We start from the raw sequence: 19,780 nt of genomic DNA, 5'->3' as shown, positions 1-19,780 counted from the left end.
TGGCAATAGGATTGGTTGTGTTATGTTGTCTTGTGGTTGGAGTTTGTTTTCTGTACATTGTTGATTTTGGGAGTGAATCAGTCATCTAGTAAGTCACAAAGGGTTTCTTTTATTCACATATGTTGCTGGGTTTCATATCTCACATTTGAGGTCCAACATTTATTTTGAACAGAGAGCAATACGGCAATTGTTGATGAGCTGTGGTGGCCCTTTTCCTGCAGTGTGTACTGAATGTCGGTTGTCTGTAATCTTTTTTGCCACGCAGCCTACTTTATTGGTGGTGTTTTACTGGACACTCCATTTCTGCATTAGAGCTCAACTGGTAGGTTTGAAATTACATGGTTGACAATTACTCAGTTTGACAGTATTGTATATTTCACATCATGAACAGGTTTTCCATGAAACCTGAAGGTTGAAAGGATTGGTCAAATATCTTTTGAAGGATTACAGGCACAGAAAACGAGATGTTTAAGAATTGTGAATCTTAGGTCATCTATCTTGATCATTTTCCTTTTGGTTAGGAGATTGTGAGGAAGTGTCTCTTATGGACTGATGTGACTGGTTTTTTGACCATGTGCGCTGGGACACAGCTAACCAGGCTTCAATGCATGACCCCTCAAACATGTCGAAATTGATTTACAAGTAATTGGCATATTTAGCTTTTTGCTATCCTTCCAGTGCTATTATTTAAGGAAAACAGTAGGTTTTCTTAAAATAACCCTCACCCCCCCAAAAGGTCCCTTGGTGGCATGCTTCAAAAATACATCACTACAGTTTCCTCAATTGGTGACGTGTTTTACCTCAATACATCTTTATTGATTAAATTAACAATGTGACATATATCAACTAGGTATCGTATTCGCATGAAAAATTCTACACTCTAAAATTTACACTTGATTATAAGTATAATTGAAAAGAACAATTTGGCGATTTTTCAAGGAGGGGTTAAGGGAACAAATATTTTGGTCCCGATGAAAAGCCTTAGGGGATAGGCTAGAAACATGTAGACCAAGAGATATACCCCCATTATATAGTATTTCTCCCTCTCCCCCTTTTTAACAATACCAGCCACAGGAAAGGTTAGGTTCCATGTGGCCAGGCATTTTTTAATTCACATTTGTCTTCTGACCCTTCCACTCTCACATCATTATATAGTCCACACCCCATAAAGTGCTCCCACGTCTTCGTCGGTCGTAGCACGCCTCGTCAAGCAGCGGGGCGGGAAGAACCCGATGATGAAGGATGCCACAAAGATACCTTTTGGTGGATGACGGTTATTTTAAGAAAACCTAATATTTTCCCTAAAAAATAGTGCTGAAAGGATAGTGAGAACAGAAGTACAGGTGGACTTTTTTTTGGTTATTTATATTTAGACAGGAGACTGGGTCCACATCGAACCTGACCTCTTCGCCCCCCCCCTTTGTTTATTTCGATATTTAGCTTATCTACAAGCCCATAATATATGAGTCCCAACATACAACCATGGCATGGAACGTTGCATGTCAACTATGGACTACAGCACTACTGTGCCATCTACCAGTATGGCAAACATGACTTCTGGCCTACCACTGTAGCCAGGCTGCTGCATTTTAGAACTACAGCCCGACCAGTCAAAATTACCCTTTTAGATGGGTGAAAACTTCTCTTTAGAATTTTTATAACTCACCACAATGTAGGCCTTCCAGTCCACGAGGCAGCGTTGCTTGGTATTTAAAAGTAGGTAATGTATCAATTTAAAGTTAACATCCCTTTACAGTGACCCAAAAGCTTTTCTTACAGTAGGAAGGCTGGCTGACCTGGGACTGGGAAGCAGTATTAATTCTTAATCCTGCTATCTCAGTCTAGAGACCATCTAAGAAGATGATTTAACAACTATGTTTAATATTTATTAAAGGTCCAACTTACTGGTGAAGTCGGAATTTTAATTACTATTATGGAAAACAAACTTTGAGAAAGTTACCTTTTCATGCCTGGTGCTACTGGAGGCGAATTCTTCCATTGGTCTCTCAGCTGGTGAATGGCCCTTATGATGTGTAAAAACTGCTCCTAGAGCAGAGAAAATGGGTTGGGTGTGGGAGGTGTTTTTGTTCCACTGGCAGGAAGACCAGTTGTGCTGTGCCCAGGAACCTAATCTATTTCAAAGTGTTCTTCCCGGTCAGAAGCAGATGTCACATGACACCTAAACAGGCGCCTTCCTTTGTCCTCACAGTCAGGCAGATACTAAACCCAAAGGCGGAAAGCTGCCCCAGAACTGGTTTAGAGTGACAACATAGGTTGAGCTCTCTTGGTGGGTGCACAGACTAATATGTCCAGAGTATGTTGAACAGGTATAACAAATTATCAATGAGAATGGTAAGATTGGAATATTAAAACAAATATCTGAAATAGAATCTTTAAATGGCTTTGCACATCATTTTTGGGCCAGTGAGTTTTTCTTATGAGGAGGAAGGACTGCATGATGATAGGTATGTGTTAGCATTGGAGATGTAAAGGTTTATATGGAAAATGGCATGTATTTTCTGTTGTTTGCTGTTCGTGTATGATTGTTCATCATCTCAGGACAAATTGCACCTGGCTTTCCCTATTGAATATGGTAGGTAAATTATTGTAAGGTTGATGTAATGTGGGCCAACCCGTCTTATCTAGTGAGGGCTTGGGGTGTAGTGGAGACTTGTGTGTGAGACATGCTGTCCTTTGAGCGCCTGATAAATTCCTACGTTGTAGGCCAACCTGAATAGGTATTTCTGTGTAGAAGAGCCAGAGACTACCTACCCTTCCTGAATAACCTGTGACACATTTTGGTTTGCAACTGATACAATTGGTGCAGTCTCAGAAAGCAGTCAGCTGGCTCACAGACCTTTATTCAAGGGGCAGACGTTTATGAACAGAGACTTCTTCATGGTACGGTTGACAGGGAGTGGCCCTGTGACGGGTGGATGCAAGTTCTCGCCTCGGTGCCATTCCAATCATGGAGTCCCACTCTGCAACTCTGGGCAATAGCTTGCTTAATCTCCACAACGGCCCCCACAACGCTAAGGATGCCTGGTCTCCACCTTGGGGGTGCCCAGGAGTGGACGCCTCACAGGGAAAGCCAGGATAGGTTCCACAGCGGTATTCGTACAAGCGCCTTGAGACCCTTGCGGGTGAGTAGTGCGCTATACAAGTATCAAATTTACATTTACATTTACACCATAGACAAATTCTCCAGAGTTACCCTGCAGGGGCGTAGCACATGCCCTGCAGCCCATGCGAGAGGGGGCAAGCTCCAGGGGGCCCCCTCAGCACAGCACTTTGGTCAGAGTGCCCCTGATAGAGTCCGGAGGGGGCCCCTCCACGTACCTTGCAGGGGGGCCCCTTCAATTATCGTTACGCCACTGGTACCTTGTCAAGAGCAGCACTCTAGATTGTCAAGTAAAGGCAGGAGCGTGATGGGTTTTGGTTGTTGAACTCAGGTTAGGAAGCATGTCCTTAGTAAGAAATGTTCCGTTTCACAATCAGATCAGGGACAGAACAATCATCCTGGGGAAACAGCTCTGCCTTTATATTAATCCGAGGGACTGACAAGTCTATTTTGGGACCTAGAATCATTATTCTAAATTGAGCATCAACAATTTGGGTAAAAAGAGCATGTAATTTACAGCACTTAGAAACTTCAGAAGTGTTAGTTAAAGCATAATGTAAAAACAAGGTAGCATTTTTATAATACTCCTCAGGGTTGTGTTGAATCAGTAATGGGGGTGCAGAAACGTAGATATTCCATTGGATATAATAAATTATGAAAAATGATAGACTCAGCAAATATAACCATCCTACTTGATGTACTTGTATGTCCACACTGTTTTTTCTTTTATGGTTCAGTTTCTTTTGAGATACTTCTGTGCGTTATGAATAGTTTATACTGCTATAAAATTGTAAATGCCAGAGAATATGCAGCTGCTGGATACTGAATTAACATGTTTTGTAGTATAGCATGCATTAACTAGTATAGTAAAAACATTACACAATTTTATCATGACAGGTACTGGCTAGCTCTTGTAATGAAATTGAAAAGTCTATTTTCCTGCATAAAAGAATAGAGAAGGAGAAGAAGGCTGCAAGGTAATATTGAGTGGTCTTGGTATAGCACAAAAGCACAGTAGTTCATTCCACAATTTGTTGAGGGGACCAGATCACTCCCACTGGTAATGGTGCATCTGCCAAAGTGCCAACAAGGACGACTGCAAGGGGCTGCAGGAGCCCAGGCTAGGTTGCTGATGAATGGAAGAAGCAAGCACAATTCTGTTTTACTTAAAAAGTTTCTAGAATGTACTGCCACAGTAGCATGTTGATAATGTACTGCCATATAAACATTTTGAATTAAAGGCACACATGCATGCTTTTATGCGACAGAGATAATAGACACTGGGCATGGTTACAAATTGTGTTTGCTTTCTCTTCCCTTCAACAAACACTCAAATATTAGAAAATGTCCGATTTTGGACGACCCAGGTCAGGATTCTCTAGAAGGAGCAACAACCAATTCTGAACACTGGTGAAGACAGAAGATGCATTCAGCGGCCGAGGTTCAACCTTCTTATAAGAAGTAAACATAAATGAACATCTTCACCCTGGCACTCCATTATAACACAGTTATACCAGAGTACATTGGGTAAGCCAGATTTTTCAATAAATTACTATCAGCAGTGATGCCAGAGCTGACCAAGAGGAAATGGGCAAATTAACACTCTTCTGAATTGATAGTGTATCTCCTTAAATTGATCTAGCCTCTTGTGCATCCAGGAATTACATTCATGACTCTAACTATCCCAATTTCTATAATACCATAACAATCAGAAGAATAGTCTTATTCCAACTGAATTAATTGCCTGGTTGTTTTTTTTTTTTCTTTTGGGGGTTTCTTGACGTACGTTTATTTGTTTTCTTTACTTAACGGCCACAAATATTATATGTTTGCACTGTCAATTTCAACCCTATTACCTTACCCCTTACCCTGTCCAAAGAGTCATAAGTTATTTGAGTAGCTTCCAGACAGAGGAAGGAGCATAATTTCGAACTGATTGGAGACAATACATACACTGTCACCACTAATTATATGTTACTCTATACGGTGCATACTCACTTTGAAGCAATAAAGTATATTTATAAACATGGCCAAATTCAGTAAATTGTAAAGTGGTGGCAAAGTGTTGTTGACTATGCAACATATACTTACAACATTAAGTGAATACGATAGCACAGACTGTAATGTGTTTTTCATCATAAGAATAATTTTTTAAGAAAAGTTACAAATACACCTACATCCCAAACTCTATACTTGGTCACCCTACAAAAATTATGATTCTAGAGGGTGGTCTTGTTTACTAAGCAACAACTGTACCCTCAACTGCAATAGTGTCTTTTGTGATCTGCCTACAAACCATACAAAGTTGTTCATCTTTTGCTGTTGATTTAAAGACTCTTGCATGAGCATTTCTGTAAGCCTTTGGAATAGGTATATGAGGCCTAGAGGTATATATTCATCTAGAGGACATAAAATTGATCCAATCAAGCTATGCCATCGCTCCCGATCTTCAACTATTTGCAAACTCAAAACTGGACAATTTGCTCCTGCTAGTCTTCTAGATGTCTAGGTATTTTATTTTAGTGGATGTCATTTTTAGCTGATTTTGATTGCTAGCAACTTGATCTTATGTCAAGAAGAAATGTAATATCTCCGAATTATTTATATTTAAGTTAAATCCGGACACTTTCTCAAACTTTTCTAACATGGATAGCAATGCTGGCAAGGATTCTCCTTACTGCTCTCCCTTTGTTCTGGTGTCTTTTCCTCCAGGGGCACTTACAGATCTCTCGCATTGAGGCCTCAATCTTGCAGGACACTGTTGCTGCAATTCAGATCTTCCGCTGTCATCCCTTCAGGTGGGGACAACCCAAGGCCTTTAACAGTGGGAGCGACGCAAACAGGCCCACGGGTATCACAAAGCTTGAATAACATCTTCAATGGAAGTGCCCACATAGGGCTTTTGCAAAGGTGACGGACCAAATAAAATCATGTAGTAAACAAAAACCTAAACAGTTGTGACAACATGTAAAGAGAAAACAATATATTCACACTATGAAAGAAGGAGACAGAAGAAATCAGACCCAATAGACTGGTTTGTTCGTTCACATACCTTCCAAATGCAGCCACATTAGTCTTCCTTTCACTTTGGTGACTGAGGCAACACAAAGTTCTGATGGATTCCTTGGGTTCACCGCTTCCAACTTCATGTTTTTAGCAAATCCACGAGAGTTTGACGTCTGAAAGAGATCGAAAATTCCCACTTCAATTTACTTTCGAAATCTGTTGTATGATAATGGCAGCTTAGCTGCTCCAGAAACTGGCCTTATACTTCCACATGGAACTTCTGCTGTCATCTCTTATTAGCAAATATATAAGGGGCCAGTTGTCGAAAGGACAATGCTTACATTTCCCCTATTTCAGAATGGACTATGAGAGATGACATTCAGAAGAGATCACCATCAAAGCACTGAATTTGACCGTTCTGGCTGCTGTACGTGTGTGTTAATGTTACATACAAATATACTACAGGCATTCATAGAGACCCTCACCTGCCTCAAAATCAAATTTAGAAGTATGGAAAAGATATGTAGCTTCCATATTATCAGCAATTTGTAATCTGCTTATCCTGCTGCAGTTATTCTCCCTTTTCTGCTTACCAGGAATATCCCGCTCAGGCTCACATGAGAAAGCACATATTTGTCATGCTTTTTCTCAGAGTTCCTGCTTTCTGTGATGATCACAGTTCTCCAAACGTTGTTTTAATAAAATGTCATGTACTATAAAAATATGATTTTCTTTGGCTTTTCATTGTGTTTCAACGTTGCTTGCATGGACCTCAAGTCAAAAAAGTGACTCTTCATTGTATGCATTATGTTATCCAGCTCGGAGCCATTGCCAAAGAAAACTGCTTCACTGAAAATGGCGAAGCTGTACAGATACTTCTTATCTTAGGCAGTAACGTGCGGTGAGTAACATCTTGGAGCCATAATAAGTCATTACTAAGTGTGACAAGACTACTTTGGTGTTAATGTCTGAGTACACTTGGAGAAAATATATTCAACAAAATGACTATTGGGGAAGAAGCCAACTATAAGATGCATTTATTGAAGGTACTGAGCACCAAAAACCTCAGGTACTTGGAGGAACTTCATAAATTTAACAATAGATAAGAATGGAGATTTAAAGTACATACACACCTGCAGTGTGAGAAATGTGCTTGTTGTTTGACCCGGGTGTTAGACCCGGTCAAGCAACTGCCATAATCCCTGTCAGGGTGAACCACAAAAGTCACTAAATTCCCTTGTGCTTAACCCTGAGTAGTTTGGCACAAAAAGCAAGCAGGCTTAGTTTAGAGGCAATGTATAAAGTATTTATGCAGCGCACAAGCAGCAGGGCAGGCCTTTGAGGGTGCAAGGTAGACTCCAGGCAACATAGCAGTCTTTCTAGGTGCAGCAAAGCAGTCACGTGGAGTACACAGCAGGGCACAGCATCAGGCAACCCTGAGAGTCCTTCCACAGGTCCAGAAAGTGAACTAAAGAGTGGGTTTGAGGGCCCTATTTTTAGGTTGAGCCTAGCGTTGCAGTGCATGGGCGGTTTGCTTTGCGAGGCATGCAGTATTCAGTATAGCGTGGAAAATTTGTGGAAGCTCCGCCCACTCCCGGCACATCTTTTTCATTGGCATTGGTCATAAATGCTGCCTTCCCATTGGTTTTAGGCTTGTTAGTCCCTCCTCATGACAAGCATGGCAGCATTTGTATCCTTCCATTGCTACTGGCCCCTTTACTCCCAACACTATTTTCTTCCCTGTCTCCACCCCTTCCCCCTCCCGCAGTCCGTGACTTCTCTCCCACACATACCCTCTCACTCCCATTCATGCCTTCTTGCCCGCACTCCCGTTTCCAATGCAATAGGTCTCGCGTAAATGCAAGTCCTATTGCATTGCAAATGCTCGTTTGTTGTTGTTGCAGTTTTATATAGCCCGATCTCGACCCGAAGGTATCAGAGCGCTTTACACGAGCACCAGTTACATTACAGAAGGACACCTTCATTTTTAGGCACGGGGACATTAAGTGACTTCCCAATATCACATGATGTTTGCGAGCCTCCGCCGGACTAGAAACGCAGCTGCAATGTCCCCACTAGCCGTTAAGCCACACCCTCTCCCATGTTGAGACACAAGGTGAGGTTTGTCACAGTGAAAATGTTACCTTATGTTGTTCATATATCGATATCTACAACGACCTGGAAGCTGCATTCCAATTTGCTAAATGACGTCGCGTAACGCTAGTGGGCTGTGACGGTACTCACCACAGGGCTGGTCTCTCACCTGCCATGACCTGGTGTCCGCGCACCCTCCACGGCCTTTGGTTATTCCTGGAAGGGAAAGATTATGAAACAAACCCGAGAACGGTGGCCTACCCCGGCCTGAAAGCCGATGCGCCTTTATTTATTATGCCAGTTTTGTGACTTTCAGACATGGCCTGTGCTTTGTTCCAGTGTAAATTGCTGGCATTCCATGGGCATGCTTTCACCTACGCACTTGAACCTTGGACTGCAGTCTGTCCGAGGGGGTACACGTGCAAACCCTGCACAGCACACTGTGGGCATGCACCTGGCCCGGAGGTCCCTGGGAAGTGCAAGTACAATTTTATATCTGATCAGTGGAAACAATTAGGGCGCATTGAAGATATTCGGAAGAAGGACAAAGCACAATTGTTTGCAGGGTGCAATGGGAAGTTTAGCAAGCAGCTCAGTGGGTCAAGGCACCTGGTGCCGAGGTATGCATTATACGAATCATAAACAAAGTGGCAGCATAAAAAGACACCCTGGTCCACTCCGACAGCCAATTACCTCTAACTCTTCTCTTCATCCACCCAAGGCCCCTTGCTTCAAAACACACACCTTTGTGACAAGAAAGGACCAACGCTCCTAATACATTTATTGTTATCAGGAAAAGCCTTACAATACAATGGTAAAATCAATCACATATAGAACAAGCATTTGCAATGCAATAGGTCTCGCTTTTGTGAAAGTTTAAGCTATTAGCATTGTAAATAACAATGCCTTTCATTTATGTTTTAAAAACCAAAACATAAATAAAAGGCATTGTCATTTACAATGCTAATAGCTCAAACTCGTATAAATGCGAGACCTATTGCATTGCAAATGCTTGTTATACTTGGTGCCTTCTTTGAAGCTGGGAGAACTTTCTAGGGGTTTCTCTTGGAAGTGTTCGGAATTTTGTGACTCCAAGCTGGTTTAATGTGGAGGTGAGAAGCCCTTTGTGTGAAGGCAGAGCACAGCCTATTCAATTGCAAGTGGGGCTGTGCCCAGCTCTGCCCCCCATCCTGCTAGCAGATGGTCCATTTAGGTATACCTAATCCCTCGCTTGTGAGACTGTCTGGGAAGAATTCACAAAGTACAATTATCAGTTACACCAAGTCATGTGACAGACGGGAGGCTGCAGACACCTAATGGCTAAGGGCAAAAAATGCCAACTTTCTAAAAGTACGTCCAAAAAAAGGTGCATGGCTTATGCGCCCATCCGTCGCACTGATTGGTTCAGGACTTTTTCCTTTAAATGAAGGCTACTTCTCTTGAGGTACTCCAAATGTAATCCACGTGGTGAACCAATAACTGTATCAAAACCTTATTTCTGAATTAATCAATGAGTTCTCAATCACTTAGAAGACAGCTTGATTCCACCATGATTCTTTATTTAACATTTTCAAATGCCTTCTGCATGCCCATCCGGGCTTACAACAGAGACACGTGTAGATGAACCATTCATATCAAGTAGGCTCATTTTTTGGGACGTTCTTTAACATTTTTGTGGTTTATGGGATAGATCAAGGTATCTGCTTGCACACAATTATCTAAATACATGCATTAACAAACAAAGTCGCTTTAGGAAAGGAGTGCATTCTTTTAATTTCTCCTTTTGCATAGCAAATTTTTAAAAGTGTAATTTTCAAAATTGTAATTTAAAATCTGACTTTACCATTAAAGAGTATTTTTTATTACAATTTCACAGATACCAAACATGAAATGCTGATATGTCTCCAATCAAAAGTTAGCACTTTTTAAATGTAATAAGGCAAACCAATGTTAAACTATGGGACAGGTACGCTTCACAGTAATGAAAAACGAATGTAGGAGTTTTTCACTACCAGGACAGAAAACCACATGTCCAACCTTTTAATTACAATGAACCCTGCCCTATGTGCTACCTAGGGCCTACCTTAGGGGTGACCTATGCAATCAAAGGGGAGTTTAAGGCTTTGCAAGATGGTTACATTGCAAAGTCGAAATAGCAGTTTAAAACTGCATTCAGGCTGCAATGCAAGACCGGGACATGTTTTAAGGGGCTACTCAAGTGGGTGGAACAATATTTGCTGCAGGCCTGCTAGTAGCATTTAACTTACAGGCCCTGGGTATTTATTATATCACTCTGCAAGGGATAAATAAATTAAATATGGCAATCAGGTGTAAACCAATGTAACCATGTTTAGGGGAGCGAGCACAAGCACTTTAGCACTGGTTAGCAGTGGTAAAGTGCACAGAGTCCTAAGACCAACCGAAAGAAATAAAAATAAATAGAGAGAAACAGGCAAAGATGTGGGGGGAAGACCACCCTATGGCTGACAAGTCTAACATGCAGTTACTGCTGCTTATGCGTTTCGGTGGAGAGGGGAGCAATAAGAGGAGTGACTTTTATTTTCCCATTTAAAGTTAATTCAGTGAAAACTATGCAAATATACCTCAGCCACAAAATCATGATTGTGCAACATGTACTCTTGCATTGCCATGCAAATTGTCATGCAAATAAAATAAAAAGGTCCTACTTGGTCCATCCAGCTGTGCAGAGAATCCAATGGCAGCTTAAAGATGATTTTAAAATCTAGGAGGCTTAAGGATGGCTCTCTTAGAGTCAGGCCATCTCAATGATCAAAAAAGGAAAGATAATCGGGAGAAGGGGACATAATACAGTCGGGCTTGTACTAGAGTCCTGACAACATCATTACAAATGCCTGCTGCATTGAAAAAAATAACAAAAAGTGTGCATTTGCTATAGAATTAATGTATCTGATAAAGATCTTAATCTGAGAAAAAGTGTAATGATTTAGTGTACCTTAAGATATAAAATTGTCCTACACCCATTTCAAAAGAACTTTCTAGTAGGCAGAAAGATATACCAAACAGCATGAGGTGAGAGATATGTATTCCTCCCGATTTATCTAAAATGTGATTGACAAAGTCTCAAAACAGTGGCTTACTCACACAAATTAATGCCTAAATGAGCCTATCCCAAATCACACTCTGTTTATTTATAAAAGTTCATCTTCCTGTAGGCTTTAAAGATAGACCTAAGCAATCATTGGCAAAGCTTTGACAATGTTGAGCAAGCAATGAGAATGACTTTCCCAATGCCTGACTGACCATGTTATAAGTTTAAAAAGCAATAGAAGCATTGCTTTCGATACTTTCTAGATCGCCATGGTGTTGCTTTCTGTGATGTGAATTGATTTGTGAATGCATCCATGCAATGTAAGCTGAATCACTCAATGAAATGGCAATCTTTAAATCATGGAAAATAATGTTTACATTCATATGGTACTTGTATAGCACCGCTTATCACCTGTGAGGGTATCCAGGTGCTGGGCTGCGGGTTTCAGTCGAAGAGCCAGGTCTTGATTATCTTCCTGAAGTCTGTCAGCGAGGGTCATGTTTGGAGGTGGAGGGGAAAGGCGTTCCAGGACTTTGCGGCGAGGTGGGAAAAGAAGCATCCTCTGGAGCGGCAGCGGCGGATACACGGAGTCTGTGCAAGGGTGAGGGGAGTGGAGCAGATATTTCTGGATGGTTGGTGGAAGTTCAGATGATGGTTCATGTATGCAGGTCCTTGGCCATGGAGTATTTTGTAGACGTGTGTCAGTAGCTCGAACTGGCATCCTTTCTGGATGGGGAACCAGTGGAGGTCTCAGGTGCTGGGTGATGTGGGTCCTTTTGGGAAGGTTGAGAATCAATCTAGCTGCTGCGTTCTGTAAAGTCTGGAGTCTTCCATTAAGTTCTCTGGTGGTGCCTGAATAGAGTGCCATGCCATAGTCAAGATGGCTGGTGATGAGAGCCTGTCTCACTGCTTTTCTGGTGCTGATGGAGAGCCATTTAAATATTCTGTGGCGCATGCAGAGAATGTGGAAGCAGGCTGAGGAGATGGCGTTGACCTGTCATTTCATGGAGAGTTCACTGTCCAGTATGATCCAGAGGTTCCGGGTGTGATCTTTCAGTGTGGGGGTGGGTTTGAGTTAAATGTTTTCCGTACTTTTAACATGGTCAGTTACTGCTATTGGTTTTGTCAATGATGGTTCAGTTCAAAAGCCTCCAGCAATGTCAAAGCCAATAGTGCCTACCTTCATGGAAAAAAGCAGAACTAGATAGGTTAATGGGACAACATCCTGGGCATCTTAAGTCCGAAATCCTGTGCTTGGCATACCGCAGAGAAGCATTGAGAAGGAGGGTGGGAGAAGAGAGCAGGCTAAGGAGAACATTCAGGGGATCACTAACCCTGCCATCCACTGGTGAAGAGCACCATAGGAAGGGCAGGAGAGGAAACATAGGTTGAGTCAGAGGCAGCAAAGTAAAAGCACTTTTTGAAAGGTTCAGTCACTGAGCCGATATCAAAATACATAGATCGCATCTTATGCCCACATATATCAGAAACTATATCAAACATCAGAGATACTAAAGCCATGATAACAGTGGAAGGACTGTCATTTGATAAATCTAGAGAGACACTAGTTACACTGGATGTGGAGTCCCTGTATAGTAACATCCCTCAAGAAGAGGCGCTCATGGCAGTATATTGGTTCATAGAGCGATTCCAAATAGATTGCTGTCTGGAATTCACCAACACAAGCCTGAAAATAGTCTTAGAGGAAAACACCTTTGACTCAACGGTAACCTTTACCGGCAAGTGAAGGGAGTAAGCATGGGAGCGTCCTGCGCTCCCACTGTAGCTAACATATATATGGCCCACTTTGAGAGCATCTACATATAACTAAGTAGCCCCCTTTTATGAGTTGATTAAAAACTGGGCTTGTTATATTTTTCATCTGGACCAATGAGCCAAATGTACTATCTGAATTTATATTATGGATCAAACTATGTGATCAAAATTTAAAATTCACTGCCCACACTAGTCAAAATAACATCGCATTTCTAGATGAGATTAAGGTACAAGATCAGGTTCTGGAAGTGGACCTTTATGTTAAACCGTCAGCAAGAAACACCCTATTACATTTCACAAGTTTCCACCCGAACAAACAAAAAGAAAGCATCCCGTTTGGTCAGTTTCTCCGTCTCCGAAGAATATTGCTGACTATGATGAGAAATCAGAAATTATGAAATCCAAATTTATATCTTGTGGATATCCACACAGACTGGTACGTGAAGCATTCAAGCGTGCCAGATTTTATGACAGAGACCATCTACTCGGGTATTCATCCACTCAAAGCAGTCCCAAAGTTAGTATGCGTAACAAGGCATTCAACTGCATATGAGAAAGTACGGCAAGCAGTATGCGCAAACTGGCATATCCTAAATGTTAATTCACAGGAGGAAGACAAACTACCACGTCCTATGTTCGCCCATAGATGTATAAGAATCTGAAAGATCAAATTGAACATTCCCGCATGAACAATAAAAAATCTTCACTCCAACTTACTTTGGATGATTCTACCCCTTTATTAGGCAACAACAAATGCTCACAATGTAAAGCCTACGATAATGCCATAATGACAAAAACATTTACGTACAACTCCTACATAATAACATTGAAGTCATTTACCAACTGTTAGACCAAAAACATTGTCTATCTCTTACTATATCCCGGTTCCATGGGATATGTAGGAGAAACATAGAAAACGCTGGCAACCAGGCTTACTGAACATCGTTCAGCTATTCGCACCAAAAAGATCAGTGCTCCTTTAGTCAAACATTATTTGGAAGCGGGACACAGCCATGAACAGATTCACTAGCTTATCTTGGAAAAAATCAATGATAAACCAGGTACAGACCCTGAAGAAATAAGAAAAAGAAGGGAAGTTTTTTTGATTTTTACCCTAGACATATTTTCACGAGGTTTAAACCAAGAAATCCCATGGGAACAAGCTATACGTTACAATACCGGTTAACTTGTTGGCTATATTATGTAATCTACCCCGTCTCTCCATCTGTATACGCAGGATATTTTAGACAGTATTGATTTGTATATTGGGTATCATCTGACTCCACATGAAATACTGTTCACATGGTTTGGCAAGTATACCAGGTATTTTATATGTAGAATTGATGCATTTATCATCTCTGCACCTCTCTATCCATAATACCATAGTTCTAATTATATCAACCTGGTATCATCTATCCTCATGCGAAACATTGTTCACATGGTTTAGCAAAAGAGACCAGGCACCTCATATACAGAATCGATACATTTAACATCTCTGTACCTCTCTATCCATAATATCACAATTCTAGTTATATTGACCCTCTAGACACGTCAATGAAACGTTTTTTACAATTTTCTGATACGAGGTAAGTATACAACCTGTGACGTTATATTCCTCTGCATACCCCAGTACATATATTCAACACACAGCCATTAATAGTAGCCCTTTTTCAAGGCTCAGCCACTCTTGTTGTGCTTTTACTGTACACCTCAGCAAAAATAAGTATTATATAATTACCTACTGTAGTTTGCTTTTCATTGTTCAGTTACCTCAGTTAAAAATCGGCGTCTCAATAAAGTTTCCGTAGTGAGAGCCATTGATTTGCTGTCACATGTCATAGACAAGCCCGGCCTGTTCAAAATGCATAAGTCCTTCGAGTTCCGGTTAGATCTCACACTCAGTATCGGCGTGAGGCAGAACTCCACATCCAGTACTTGGCATCAAGGAGAAAGTAAGTGATAGCTCCGTGGAATCCCTTTATGTTCTCTGTCATTACACACCGTTTTAGCATTTTTTAATATAGTAATTTAACGTCCTTTTTCGTAAATTGAATCTGCATCCTCCGGTCTATATTAAGATAGGAATGCTTGGTTTTCCATTCTTTTTTCTCAGAAGCTAACCATCAAATGCATCTCATTCCTTAGGTTTAGTTATCTCCGTTATCAGCTTGCGCGTAAATACAGTTTGTACTATGAGAGCCATTGATTGGCTGTCACATGTCATGTGATAAGCTCTTTCCGTATTTAATAATGCGGTACTCCTTCGAGTTTCCATTCTGACTCCTAGTAACAGAACCATCTTTATGTGCACCTCCTCAGTTTCATAATTATTATGTAACTACATGATACCCTAATTAGGCATCGGCTAGCGTTGCAGCGCATGCGCTGCTCGCTTTGCGAGGCATGCAGTATACACTATAGTGGGGAAGCTTCATGGAAGCTCCGCCCACTCTCCACCCATATTTTGTATTGACTTATTTCCTAAATGCAGCCTTCTGATAGGTTTTAGGCTTGTTAGTCCCGCCTCATTACGACCATGCGGTAGGTTTGATGTGTGATAGTGAGTTGGAGCAGCGTGAATGGATATGAAGAGAGATGAAAGGGTAATGGGAGGTTGGACATGATAGGAGTAAGTAATGTGAGAGACATTACGGATACGTGGTTGGCAGATTAAAAAAAACGATTTAGGCTGTGACTGGTCAGGTGGTGAAAGGCATTTGAGAAAGCAGGAAATATGCGAAGTAGGATGCTGAAAGGGGAGAACATGAATGTTTTTCAAAAGTAAGCATGGAGGGGTTTTTGTTTTATGCATGAGAAGGAGGATGAGGAGGGACTTAGTGCAGGGACTGATTTGATGGGTTAACGGTTGGTTATCACTAGTGCTGTTGGTTGGAGGGGAAGAAGTGGGGGTATATATGTAAATTGCATGGTAACGTTACACTTTGATAAAAAGATGTTTTTGTAAGTGTTTATATTGTAAGATAACAAATCATGATGTAAACAGCAATGGTCTTTAATTTTTTCTATGTCTGTCATTTGTAGTGACCCCTGAGGAAGGGCACCAGTTGCCCGAAATGCATTGGGCTTTTAATTAAACACTGTCTTCGATGAAATTGCGTCATTCGTATTCCTGAAAAAGAGGCCCGGAGGGCACAGCTTGAATATTAGAAACCTGAAAATTGGCATACCATTTCGTGTGTGGATGATTAAACAGTAAAGAAAGTTAAATTATAAGAGATGTTTAAAAATTGGATTACTTGGAGTACTGAGATGAACCTGGAACTAAATACTGCCAAATTGGCGCTTTAGCTGTGCGATTGGTGGGGGCGTAAATGACGCCCCTGTTCATGTTGGGTCATTTGTATCCTGCCACGGCTACTGACCCCTTAACTCCAGCACTATTTTGTTCCCCTACCCCACCTCCCACAGTCCCATTTGTGCACTTTCTTCCAGTGTGCCCCTCACCACCCTCCTAGTCCGATACCTTCTGTTTTGCAAATGCTTGTTTTAGGGAAATGATTAGTTCTATGCGCGGTGGCATTGGAGACCCACGCCACCGCGAAATTCTCTAAGTGCAGCGGCTCGCACAGCCGCCACGATATTCATAGCTGAAGTCCTTTCTTTGTTTCCAAGTCCTAGCGATTTCATAACCTACACTTCCAGTTCGGCTGTTTCCTTCCGGTGTGTCCGCCATAACGGAGTGCAGGCAAGAAACTGATGGTGTCTGTTAATAGTTACCAAATTACAATGCAGTGTCATCTTCCCCGTGCCCTGCGATCTGAAGCGCCAGGAGCGGCGGGCTGAAATCGTTCCCGTCGAGGCAGTCGAAGGCTGTCAGTAGAGGCTCTGAACCGGATGTCAGACTTTAGAAAAGGCAGGGCTCCCTGCGGCTCTTTTCGGTTCCCAACGAAGCTATAACTAGGCTGTGAGGAACAATATTTATTTGTTGAAACAAAGCCTGCGGTAGCAGCAGGATTTGAGCCACTGACTCTGAAACTGGCTATCGATTTGAATGGTTAATAGAATATTTAGAGCGCCGAGAAGGGTTACGCTGTCACTCTTAAGCAATCAGTGCTCTCTGTACTCGCCGTACTGGACGGATTGATATCTGGAACATTGTATACCTAAACCTAAATTATTGTTTTAACTGCGAAAATTAATTTCCGAAGTGAGCCTGAAGGTGCCATTGAGAGTCACATTGTGCTTTCATGATGTGTAATTGTGTGCGCACACAGAGCTGATAAATGTGGGTGGTAACAAGGAGGTCAGTCCAGGGATACCAGGATCTCTAACTCATGCGCCCCCTTACCTTTGTAGATTGTCATAAAACAGTTTACGATACAGCCGGAGTTGCATTTTAAGTGGAGCTTGCAGTACACTGCAAGAAATGCAAACAATTAACGTGTACAGTAAACGTTTTCAGTTGAAAACCCTGGGTTCTGCTACATCAACAGAGTTATCAGTTGTCTGATATTTGAGTACCTCTTCAATAATGCATGATATTGTCTCCCATTTTCTTAAGAACTCGAGGGGGTCTGTGCTCCCCAGCTGTATTTACTAAACATGCATCTATTCCAGATCGTGCTTAGCTCTGCCAGATGGATGTTAGAGGAAATAAATTACGACCCCACAAAAACGTGTCTTGGGTTTAGTTTAACATCTTGTCACTACAGAAACTTGTTGCTTTGTGCGCAGTCCATACACAAATAGGTTATGAGCCAGACCGCTATTAGTGTATTGAAAAGCAAACCTACCTATGCTGTGACTAGTTGGTCAACCTAGGCTGTGCGAGGGACTCGATTACATGTTGTAAGAAATACAGCAGCGTAATAATATTTCAGTAGTTAAACATGTACAAAGTTCCTGCCTCAGACATTGTTAGTCACTCACTGTGCTTTTTATGGAGTATAGACCTGCAAAAAGGGGCAATTGCCTATTTTCACAATACGTCACGACTGGTGGCTGCCCTGCATGTGTTCCCTCCACCCCTAAAAATGTTGTTACATATCTTTAAGGAAGTGAGGGTTGTACATAATATAAAACTTCTGTTAATGACTTGCACGCACCCCACAATCTCGGATACCACGTGCACAACAAACTTATGGGTAAACGCCAAAAATAAAATTCAACTGAGGAAACAGTCCGGATGGTTTGTATTTCTTTTCTAGTCTGGAGCATGCAACAATTTCCTCTACTAATATAAAATGTCAGTGATCAATGCACTGTTGATCAGCAAGCTGAAAGTACTACAACAGCCTACTCTGCAGCTTGTCCGCCTCTTTTTGAACATTCACACTATATACTCTGTTTCCAGCCTCCTCACCATTGAAGGACATCCAAAAGATAGCTATACACCCTACTACATCCCAGCCTGCCGCCTATCATGTTTTAGCCACGTATACCGTGTTTATTATGTTTTGCATTCCTCTACTTCCATATTTTTGTGCTTCCTTCAATTGAACAGCCTCTCCCCGGCAGAAGAGATGCTACCTAAGTAATCAGTTATGCAGAAGCTGACCCTATGATAGCTGCCAATTAGCTCATATCCCCAAATAGTAGATTACACACTTCAGGCATGCTAATGATTGCTTCACCAAATAATGACTATACTCTCCGGCCCATTGCCATGCATTACTGACATTCGCAACACGTGTAAAGCATTCAAATCAATATAAGCATCTGACTAAATATCCTCCAAGCAGTGCCACTTACTGTTCATGACCCACGTGGTGATCACTTTTATTTTATTTCCGAAGCTTTATATAGCTCAAACTTGACCCGGTATCGGGTATCTTAGCGCTTACATAGCACCAGTTGCGTTACATGAGGATCATCTTGAGCAACTCTGAAAAATGGTGGTACACTACCTTTTAAGCATATAACTATTTAAGTTATTGAACAGGTTTAATGCCTGCGGGCTCTGATTCTTGTCTCCAGAACTCCTTTTTCCGTGTCATTAAGATTGTACTTCGAGCTCCAAATAAAAAGCTAGAAACTGCTTCTGTCTGGCTCGAAATCAATTGTACTGCATTTCTCCCCAAGACTCTTGTCTCCCCATATTCCAGAGTTCAGTTTCAGAATGAGTTTTATTCAGTGTCACCGGTGTGCAGAAGTCGAATTGCATATATTTCAAATTGTCCTCGTTGGACAATATCCGTTAATTCTATATTTTGTGCAGCACTGTGATGGGTGGTGTTTGTTGACAGTAACTTTCCCAACTGGTGCCCGTTCAAATAAGAACCCCCCACAAATCACCTCTTCTTAATTGGATACGTTTTCAATGTCCCTGGAATAAATGTCATTGGAGGAATATATTTGGTCCCCAATGAGACTTTTATAGTAACATTTAGGCATAGCTGTTCCTTTTGGTGAGCTGCAGTGTATCATGGGATATATATACCAGGGATGCTGGAAGTATAGATGTTCATCGGGTCATGTTGTGTCTGCTGAAGTACAGCCTGTCCCTAAATTAGTGAAGAGCTCTTTGTAGGAAATAGTAGCTGACATGCAGTTGCTAGCTTCTTAAATGTTGTTTTAACATGGCATTACAAAATAATAGCTATGGACACTTTTCCGGTATTAACTTTAAATGTTAATGTAGTAATGGACTATTTTACTGGACACGCAGGGTGCAAATTAGCCCGTTAGTTCTCTGACCAGGTCCATTTGTATGTTTCCACTATTATTGAATGGGTTCTAATACTTTGAGTTCG

The 19,780-nt window shown here is 41.5% G+C and overlaps 1 protein-coding gene across 3 annotated transcripts in view; it reads right to left on the bottom strand.

The window, feature by feature from the left end:
• SFMBT2 (Scm like with four mbt domains 2) overlaps window positions 1-19,780 on the bottom strand; it is an 819,725-nt gene that overhangs the window by 218,091 nt on the left and 581,854 nt on the right. For all 3 annotated transcript variants that reach the window (XM_085653540.1, XM_085653542.1, XM_085653541.1), the window contains one exon: window positions 6,174-6,300. In XM_085653540.1, coding sequence (XP_085509666.1) covers window positions 6,174-6,300 — 127 coding nt within the window. The remainder of the gene's footprint in view (window positions 1-6,173; window positions 6,301-19,780) is intronic.

The sequence above is a fragment of the Triturus cristatus genome, chromosome 4_1 (genome assembly GCF_964204655.1).
Source record: "Triturus cristatus chromosome 4_1, aTriCri1.1, whole genome shotgun sequence".
Lineage (NCBI taxonomy): Eukaryota > Metazoa > Chordata > Amphibia > Caudata > Salamandridae > Triturus > Triturus cristatus.
The sequence above is the reverse complement of the archived record's forward strand: the minus strand, read 5'-3'. Positions and strand labels throughout refer to the sequence as shown.